This window comes from Camarhynchus parvulus, chromosome 19, assembly GCF_901933205.1.
Source record: "Camarhynchus parvulus chromosome 19, STF_HiC, whole genome shotgun sequence".
Lineage (NCBI taxonomy): Eukaryota > Metazoa > Chordata > Aves > Passeriformes > Thraupidae > Camarhynchus > Camarhynchus parvulus.
In genome coordinates, this window is record NC_044589.1 from 7,804,335 (window position 1) to 7,814,436 (window position 10,102).

At 49.9% G+C, this 10,102-nt stretch overlaps 1 protein-coding gene across 1 annotated transcript; it reads right to left on the bottom strand.

Moving 5' to 3' along the window:
- Positions 1-4,550: 4,550 nt before the first annotated feature.
- HASPIN (histone H3 associated protein kinase) lies at positions 4,551-8,937 on the bottom strand. The gene has a single exon (XM_030962910.1). The coding sequence runs from the start codon at positions 8,906-8,908 to the stop codon at positions 6,188-6,190; it is 2,721 nt and encodes a 906-aa protein (XP_030818770.1). The 5' UTR covers positions 8,909-8,937; the 3' UTR covers positions 4,551-6,187.
- Positions 8,938-10,102: the final 1,165 nt, after the last annotated feature.

A 10,102-nucleotide genomic window follows, 5' to 3' on the forward strand; every position in this document is an offset into this window, starting at 1 on the left:
TCCTGCTGCAAAGGACACTAATTCTACAAAGCTATATATAGAGAATTCCAGGGAAAGGGCTGCTTGTCTCCTTCTGGGGCACAGGTTGGGTTTTATTTGGGATCTGAGCTGTGCCCATGGGTGTGCAGCCTGCTGGGCTGACGGATGCTCTCCTTGCTGGAGCTGTTGGGTGCAGGTTGAGGGAAGAGGGGAGGGTGCTGTCCATTGCCTGGAGACAGAGGTGCAAACACTGGCAGCGTAAACACTCCCTGCTGGGGATTTTCCAACCATGCCTGAGCAGTGACAAATAAAACATTCCTGCTTTGTGCTCCCAGCTGGATGTGCTCTCCCTGTATGGTAGAGGACTGCAGAGCTCCTGGCTTGGTCAGTAGAAAATAGGAGAGAAATAAAGAAATAAAGTTATTCTGTCCCTTTTTGTCCCAGTGAGGTAAAATCCTGATTTTTGCCTGTGTGCAGTTGGTGCAGCCCTTGGCAACACAAATGTGCTTGGGGAGTTTTCTGCATGTCCCCTTTGCTTCTGGGGCCAGGCAGAAAGCAAGAGATCCTACAGGATCTGTGACAATATCCAGGGTTAAAGGGAATTGTGTCACAAAGGAAATCCTTTGGTGCTCTGCTGGACTTTGCTCAGGTGCTTGGGAGCAGAAAGCAGCAGCCTGGGCACAGCAGGGCTCGCACAACGGGCACCCTCTTGTGGCTTTGTCCTGTCACAGGGTGAGGACAGGGATGGATCCAGCTCTGGAGCAGGCTGGGAACCCCCTCAGCTCCTGCTGATTTCAGAAAACACCATGCAGTAAGATTTATTTTGTATTTTTAAATGCAATGCGTTGCTATAAATCCTTCTCTGATGTTTTCTAGGCTGGTTCATTCACCTGGAAAAGCCACTTCAAGGTGCAGGTTTGGACCTCTCCTTGGGACAATCTTTGATTTTCCTGATGGTCTCCAGGATGCTGCAGGATCTCTGGAGGACGTGATTGTGCTCTGGTAGGTAATAAATGTTGTTTTTTAGTGTGCTGGGGAAATGCTTCAAAGACAAATATAGAATCTGTGTTCCATGCAATGTGTCATTATTCTATTTTTAATTCAGCATCAGAGGGGCATTAAAAAAAATATCTTTCCCAGTGATAGAAATTATCTAAAGTATAAACCCTTCAGTCCAAGTTACAAAGGGTTTTGCCTTGTATGTCTAAAGATTTGGACAAGCACGAGATAGTGAACATGAATTAAACAGATGAAGGTCTGAGAAGACCTGGATGTCTGCAGTTCAAGCACTGATAATTTAGCTTATTTATACAAAATTTAATTTATTTACATACTGTCCCTCATTCTCAATCAGACCCCTGTCAGCTGAGTGACCTGTGGAGTTCACACAGACAGAGGCAGAGCAGATGGGTTTGATTTTCTCTTTGCATTTTGGATTTGAAAACAAACTCCAGATAAAGAATTGGAACTGCTAGATAATGTGTTTATCTAATGGAAACATAAATACCACGTTTAATCCTGAAGCTCTGCCCATAGTGGTGTATTTTGGCTGTCTGCTCCTTCAGGCTCTTGGGATTTTGTGTGTTCTGAACATTCCCAGCAGAAACTGGAACTTCTGTAAATAGGCCAGCCTGCTCCAGGTGACACAGCATGGAAACACTGAGCAGTTCTTGTTATTGCTGCCAGGCTTCCTTAAAACGTTTTTCCTGGAATATTTCAGCTCCAAATTTATATTTGATTCTGTTCCTGATCTGCTTTTCACTGACTAACTCAAGACCAGCTGTCCCCTGTCTCACCAGCATGAGATTCAACCCTGAGAGAATCCTCATTTTCCAAAACAGCAAAACTGTGTTTTGATACAATAATCTGAGTATTACAGTGCCTTGGCAAGGCAAAAACTGGGAATTCTGGTCAAGTTGAGACGTGTTGCTGCTTTAGTAGCAATTAGGAGTCCATACCACAATTAAATATTTAATTAGGTGTTCATAAGGCAGAGGACACAGAAGTGGGGACAGCATTCAGGAATGAACACTAATGACTGCGGCTGCAGTGCCCTCAGGGATTCTGATGTTGTTGTACATTTATTTCCTAAGAATAATTCATGAGATTCTGGAGTGTTGGTCAGCATTGCTGAGTACCTCTGCACACAACATCTAATTGTTAATTATTGTTGAACTTCTCCAGGAACATCAGCCACAGACAGGAGATATTTACTGGTGAGTAGAAAAAGGAATAAATCTCATCTCTGCAAAGCTGTGCCTCTCAGCTTGAATATTTAATGAAGAAAAACTTCTCATCACTGGGGAAAAAAATAATATTATTGTCCTGTGGAAATCCAGGGGTAAAGAACTGGAGTTTATTTACCAAGACCTTGTCCACAGTGATGATTTTTTTGTTGTTGTTGTTGCTTATAAACCTTTTCCTGGGAGATGAACTCATCACTGGAGGGTCTTTTAGTTTTAATTCTCCATTGAGGTGTTGGGAATTTTGTTTGTGTGCATGTAAAGACATTCTGAACCTGCTCCCTTAGGAAAATGAGGATGGTTTGATGTGAGCTGATCTGTGTTTGCTCTCAGTGCTCTCCCAGGGGCTGCAGCCACAAGCCCACCTGCACTGCTCATCTGCCTTTGACAATCACATCCAGTGACTCAGAGGAGCTGCACTCTCCACATTTTGCATTTAGAGTTTATATAAAACATCCTCTTTGTGCAAAAAGTGTTTTCTTCAATCCCTCAGTGGTGTTTTTTGACTTTCCCTGCAATTCATCCTTCAATAACCTCCCATTCATAGAGTGCCTCATCTCCGGGGCTGTCCCAGGAGATCCCAGAGCACAGATCAAGGTTTAAAAAACAAGAATCATCCAAAAATCCCAATTCTGGCATTTCATTAGGAACAGATGAAGAGCAGAGCACTGCAACAAAGAGCTGCTCAGTTTGCAGCTGACAGAAGGCATCAGTTCATGGTGAAAATCCACCCTGCAGATTGGCTGAGGAGCTGAACAAGTGCAGCAGTGCCTAAAGTCACCTCTGAAAAATAAAATGTTACATAAATCATGGAGGGGTCTCCTTTGAGACTGGAAAGGAATCATTTTCCTACAGACTCTGAAGAATATTGAATAATTAATTGGGCTGTTGCATTGTCCTGTGTGTGAAAGTTTTGGAAGGAATAATTCCCCCAAATTCCAAGCAGGATGCTGCAGGCCTCTCATTAAATAAACCCCATTTTCTGTCTGCTCCTAGGAAGGATCAGTGGGGACCACGCTGAAGAGACCACTGACAGTGGAGATGACTCTGTGTGACAACTCTGCTCCTGAACTACCCCAAAAATCTGCATTTTAGGAGGTGAGCTTGTAGAACAGCCCCAGAGCTCTCAGCAAAGTGCTGAGAGGAAACCCAGCTCAGCCACCAAGTGATTTACTACCCAAACAAACCTTGCAAGGAGCTCCAGGGAGGGGAAGGAGCATTTCACTTGTTAGGAGGAGAGCCTAAATACTGGATTTATCTGATTCAAGAGTCCCAAGCTTTTATTGGGCTATTTGTACCTAATTTGTTTTATGGGAGCAGTCCCAGGCTGAGTTGAATTTCCCAGTGTTGTTATTCAGCTCTAAGGAGAATTCCTTCTCCCTTGGCAGCCTCCTCTCCTGCTGGGCACCATTAACTGCTGCACTCTGGAACTGCAGAATTGGGCAGAAATTACAATTTTCCCCTTTTTCCTGCCTCTGAATGATATTCTGAGCAGCTGCTCTTCATTCTCTCTATGCTGAGGCCAGAGTTGCTCTTCCTTCTCATTCAGCTTCTCAAAGCAAGAGATCATTTTCATATTCCTGCACTTAATGTCTCATTTTTCCAGAAGGGAATGAGCAAAAAATACATGTTTTAACAGCACCCTGGTGAGTTACAGAGTATTCACAGGGTAATCCATATTTTATCTGTCTTTTCCATCAAAATAGGCAAAATTTTCAGAGATTTGGCACTTGGATGAAAGCATATTCCAAGTGAGGGCTGGTTTCACCACAAAATCCACTTTGACCTGGAAACACCAGAATTCCTACTTGGAATCCATCTGATTTACCAGTTACACAAAACCAGGCTTGTTCTTTTCACTCTCCTAAAGCCTTTGGATCCATGTGAAAAATCTTTCCCTCCCTCAGGATAATTTTAGCTTTGCTCAAACTTCCTTATTTCAGTAGAAGATGGAGCACCCTTTAAGGCTCTCATTTCAGTGTGGTGAGTATTAAAAACCTTGTGTTTTCTGAAGGGGCAAACTGGGTTCTGGAATCCTCTTTCCTCAGCAGGGAGAGCAGATCTCTAAAATACATAATCCAACTCTGTTCCAAGTAAAGCTTTCACTCAGATGAAAACATGTTCAGGGCATTTAACTTGATTAGGGGAAATTTACTATTCCAATTCCTTTTTTGTCACCATCCTCCCATTAAAATTTATGAGGGCTGATTAGTACACGATATTTTTTTCTGTGTTTTTTTTAATCAGAGAGCATCTTTAAAAAAAGAAATGAGGGCTCAGCTCTGGCAGCTGCACTTCCTTGCAAGCACAGTTTAAAGGAAAGGTTTCTATATGAATTTATTGTCCAGTTTTGGGAGGGAGGTAGAAGCTTTGCATTTTGATTAATGAAAATTACTACATGTTCACAAATCAGCAACTTGGTTTGCAGGGAAACATTCTGAGGCTTCAGCTTTCAGAATCTCCAAATTCCTGCACCAGGTCCCCCTGAGGGCTGTCACCTCTCTGGCATTAATTCCTGCCAATCCCCCATCCCTCCTGTACAGACAAAATCAGTTCTCAAGTCAGAAACAAAGCACCAAGGCAGGCAAAAAATAACATGGTTTCATCCATCCATCCCTTTTTTTTTTCTTTTAAAGCATAAATGAAATTAGCACCATTGTGACTGAGGAACTCTCCTTGATGTCAGATAAGCATTCACTGCAGACCTTACCAAGTGGGTTTTAAGACCATTCAATTACAGTGCATGACTTTATTCAATTAGAGGGGGAAAAAAAAAGGTTGAGAGGATGCCTGGGAACATTCCAGCACAATTTCCATCTCAATAATTTGCAGCACTGCAGATTGTCAGGTCACTTTCTGCAGTGTCTGGAAGGCAGAACAATAAAACCACCCCAGGGTCTCCTTGTTGGGTTTGTAAAAAGGAGACTTCAAGAGAGGGTCCAAGATGAATCTTTGAGATGCACAAATTCAACATTTATTCACTGGACTGCATGGAGAGCATTGCAGTTATAATGAATTTGATGATGCTGCCTCTTAATTTCTTAATGCATCTGTGTCATAGGATGAGAATTTAATTCACTTTTCACTTCAGTTTGATTTATTGTTCTCCTTAGCTCAATTTCTTTAATAAACAGGAATGTCAGCAAAGGACTTCTTGAAAACAGGGAATTGGGATTTAATGTAAGAGCCTCCAGCTTGGGGCACCTGGTGCACCTGCAGTCAGGGCTAAAGGACATTTATTACCTTGGGCATTTTCTTCTGTAGATAAAGGAAGAAATTGCTTCAGTGCTACCACCAGGTTACAGATTCGAGTTCCTATCAGTGCACAAGACCACAACATTATAACCATTAAAAATCAGGAACACAGGTACTTTGTCTTTTCTTTTCACAATCAGGTACCTCTTCCTCGGTCCTTAAAAGAAGGGGAAGAAAAAAAAGAACAAATAAGTGCAGATTAGTGGGTTTAAAACCCTTTACAGAAATTTCACATATTTACATTTTATACTTTCATTCCAGGTAAAAATTTAGCCGAAATTAAATCAAAGGATGGATTTTCCTTTCTGTCTCCAGTGAGCCAACAATATTCAACCCTTGTCCTCACTGTCCAGAACTGAAGAGTTTTTACCTTTACAAAAAGAATCTGTAAAAAACGACAATACAGTAAGAAAAGAACTTTTAATAATCTAAGGCTAAAATGGTAAGAAAATGTATGTGAAATTCAGAGCATTAACTGAGCCTGAAGAAGTCTCTTTCCCCCTCCTTTCTCCAAAGTCAGCTCTGCTGTCTCCCTTCCAGCACCCCTCAAAACCAGCAGGTATGGAAATATCTTAGAAGACATTGGGGGGGATTTTTTAGGACATTTTTGATAAGGTATTAAAAATATTGGGAACCAATCAAAACACTTCATTGTGCCAACACATACAAAAAGCAGAGGAGGGAGGCAGCACCAGTGGCTCAGTCCTTGCTCACTGGAAGAGGCTGCTGTGGTGCAGAACATCAAGGGCAGACCCAAAGGTCAGCACTTCCTTGTGGAACTTGCTGAGCTGCATCTTGATTTTCTTCAGGGCAGGAGTTGTTGCCTTCCTCTTGTAGCTCATGGCTTTCAGAAGTTTATCAGCCAGGTAGTGCAGCCAGAGGACATTGCTGTGGGGGTGGTAGTCAGTCCAGCTGTTGGAGTTCTCCTCTTTCATCTGCCTGTAGATGTCAAACTGGGGGTCCCCAGTGCCCTGGAAGAGCTCCAGGTCCGTGGAGAGGTCACAGAAGACGGTGAGCCCGTCCTTCTCCAGGCGGGACAGGGTGTAGTCGATGATGTTGACGTGGAGGCCAGCAGTGGGGATGGAGTGTGCCTCTCCATTCAGCACATACTGCAGCTCTCTCAGCTCTGTGCTCCTGACCAGCACGTTCCCCCAGTGCAGGTCCCTGTGCTCAAAGTGCAGCTCCTGCTCTGCCACCGCCAGGGATGCAGTGACCTGGTGCAAGATGCTCCTGGCTGACGCCACCGAGGAGAAGCTGCTCCTCATGCGCTCCAGGTCCCGGCCTCCAAACTCGAACTCCAGCACCATGAACAGCTGCTGGGCCCCAAAAAAGTCTGGCCGGTCGTTTTCTGAGCCTGTTTCTTTGTGGAATTTGTCCCAGGCTTCCAGGAGATACCTGGGATAGGCCCCCTGGACACAGTGCACAGAGTAGAGGCTGATGAAGCCCACAGTTCTGTTCACAGAGCCCTCAGACAGAAGACTGAGCTCTTTTGAAATGATTACCTCAGGCAGAATCTCCCCAAAGCTCTTCTGAGCTTCACCATTTACTTTTTCAGTCCCCTCAATGGGAATTATTTTTAAGGCCACAGGTCCTCTCTCGCTGTCAATCTGGAACACCTCTCCAAACACCCCTTCTCCAATTTTCTTGCACTCTTTCATCTTATTTAAAGGAATGCACTCCTCAAAAGCAATAGGCCCCTCCTGGTTGCATTCTCCAAACACTTTCTCAGCATCTGTAAGGAGCAGCTCCAGGACAGAGGAGGAATCCCTGGGAGCCAGCAGGACCATGGAGGAAGCAAACCAGGAGCAGCCCTGAGCTCTGCCAGCAGACAGGCTGGCTTGGTACCCCGAAAGCTGGGATTTCCCTGAAGGGGTGCAGAGGATGCTGCTGCAGAAACTCTCATCTGTGGTCACTTTCTTCTTTTTATGGAAGGACAGAGACGCTCGAACTCTAGCCCAGGAATAAGAGTTATTGAGGAGTGAAGAGTCATTGTCTCTGACACCTACAGACAACTCCAGAGCTCCCCTCCGAGTTAGTTTTTGCCTCGTCTGGAGTCTGAAAAGGGAATTGTTGGGCTGCTGCCGCCTCTTGTTCTTGCGCCTCCTGGGCCGGAGGCGGGTGTGCCTGCCCCAGCGGCTGGCGCTGAAGCCACTGATACAAGCTTTCCTGCAGGTGCTGCCCTCCCCAGGGACACCCCTGGTCCTTTTGTGCTTGTTCTCCAAGATCCCCTGGCGGCCCACGGGAGATCCTGGCTGCAGGCAGGCAGGTTGAACATCAGCCAGGTTGTTGAGTTTCATGCTCTTCAACCTCCTTGGCACTTCCAGAGGGTCCAGGACCACCACTGGCACAAGCTGGTACTCCTTGGCCAGGTCTCTCTGACAGCTCGAGCTTATTTTTGCCGAACCTCTTGTGAGATGAGATGGGACCTCAGAGGGCTCCTCATGAGTGCCACTGTCACAGGGCGCAGGGGGCTGTGGCTCAGCCTCCAGGGGCAGGGAAGTGCTTGGGGCTTTCAGCGGGGACGGTACAGCCTGTGCCGGGCAGGGTCCCCGCACCGCCGACCTCAGAACGCGGCGGGACCCCCGCAGCCCGGGCTGGGGCTCACAGCTCCGAGCCGAGCCCTGTGCTCGGAACCACTCAGGCACCTCCTCGCCAGCACTCAGCAGCGACGGCCGCTGCCCGGAGCACGCCTCGGGGGAGCCGCGGGGCAGCCGGTGCTGCGAGCGGGACTCGCCCAGCGCCGAGCCGCCCTCGATGGTGGTGCTGAGCAGGAGCGAGCTGAGGCGCAGGGGCGAGCGGCGGCGGCGGCGGGGCGGGGGGCTGTCCCCGGGCGCCGAGGCGCTGTCGGCCGTGGAGCTGAGCCGCAGCGGGGCCCATTGCGGGGTGCTGCACAGCAGCGGCGGCCGCGCCGCGCACAGCGGGCCCTGCCGGCGGCGCCGCGAACCGCGCGGAGGGGACGGGGACGGGCACGGTGAGGGCGAGGACAGCGACGGCGGCGAGCGCCGGGGCTCCTCTCTGCGCCCGCGGGGCTCTTTGCCTTGGCTCTGCTTCTTCTTCCCCGGCGGCTCCCGGTTCTCCTTTCCCCGGCCCCGCGTCTCCCGCTCCCGGTTCTCCGGCTTCCGGTTCTCCTTCCCGGCCGGGCCCCGGTTCTCCTTCCTGCGGGTCCGCAGCCGCCGGGCCCAGGCGGGGCGCTTACCGAGGGCCTGCAGGGGCCGCTTGCCGGGCGGCGAGAAGTCGGGGTCGTCCGAGGGGGTGGAGCCGGCGCTGGAAGCGGAGAGGGCGCTGGAGGCGGCGCTGGAGGCGGCGGAGGTCGAGCTGAAGAGGCGCTTGCGGTCCTGCGGCGGCGAGATCCATCGGTCGGGCGGCGGCAGCGGGCGCAGGTAGCCGGCGCGCCGCGAGTAGGTGCGGAGCAGCCGCGGCTGCAGCGGCATGGCGGGGCCGGGCGGGCCGGGCCCTCGCAGGGAGCCCGCCCGCCGCCCGTTCGAACGGGTATCGCGAGAGCGCGCGAGAGCGGGGCTAACGGACAGGACACGCCCACACGATGCGTCCCGTCCGGTGCCGCTCCCGGTGTCGCTCCCGGTGTCGCTCCCAGTGTCGCTCCCGGTGTCCCGGTGTCGCTCCCAGTGTCCGTCGCTCCCAGTGTCGCTCCCAGTGTCCCGGTGCCGCTCCCGGTGTCGCGGTGTCCCCAGTGTCCCGGTGCCCGGTGTCCCGGTGTCGCTCCCAGTGTCGCTCCCGGTGTCCCGGTGTCGCTCCCAGTGCCGCTCCCGGTGTCGGTGCCTCTCCCGGTGTCCCGCCGTGTCCCTGCGCTCCGCAGCGTTTCCGTGGAGTTTCAGGACCGCCGGGATGAGCGGTGCCGGCGCTGCGCCATCCGCACTCTGAGACGCGTGGCAGCGGCGGCAGAATTAATTAATTTGTTTATTTATTCACCTGTATTGTGCACCTCTGCACGGAATACACCCGTGTGTGTGTGTTACACCCGCGTATGTGTGTGTGTTACACCCGTGTGTGTTACACCTGTACATGTGTGTTACACCTGTGTATGTGTGTTACACCCTGTATATGTGTTACACCTGTACATGTGTGTGTTACACCCTGTATATGTGTACATGTGTGTGTTACCCCTATGTATGTGTGTGTTACCCCTGTATATGTGTGTTACACCGTGTTTGTGTGCGTGTGTGTGTGTGTGTGTGTGTTACACCCGTGTGTATGTGTGTTACACCCTGTATATGTGTTACACCTGTACATGTGTGTGTTACACCCGTGTGTGTGTGTTACACCGGTGCACGCTCCAGCGGGAGCCCCGGGGACACCGGCACGCGTTTCCCGGGGGATGTGGGTGGCCCAAGCCTTGAGCAGCCCGGGATAAGGGGAGGTGTCCCTACATGTGGCAGAGAGGCTGGGAACCGACGATCTTTAAGCTCCCTTCCAACCCCGGGATTCTATGACTCTGTGTGTAAAAACAGGATTTATTTCAGGTATTCCCACCGCAGGGAGGCTCCGTGAGCTGCCGCGCCCAGGCTCAGGGTGTGCCCTGCCCTGCCCTGCAGGACCACAGGGGATGCTGTTTCCTTTTATCCATCTTTTATCCACGCCCGGCTCTCCCAGGGCTCAGCAGGGATGCT

Excerpts from the sequence above, each read along its gene's own strand:
- HASPIN (XM_030962910.1), bottom strand. The coding sequence starts at position 8,908 with ATGCCGCTGCAGCCGCGGCTGCTCCGCACCTACTCGCGGCGCGCCGGC.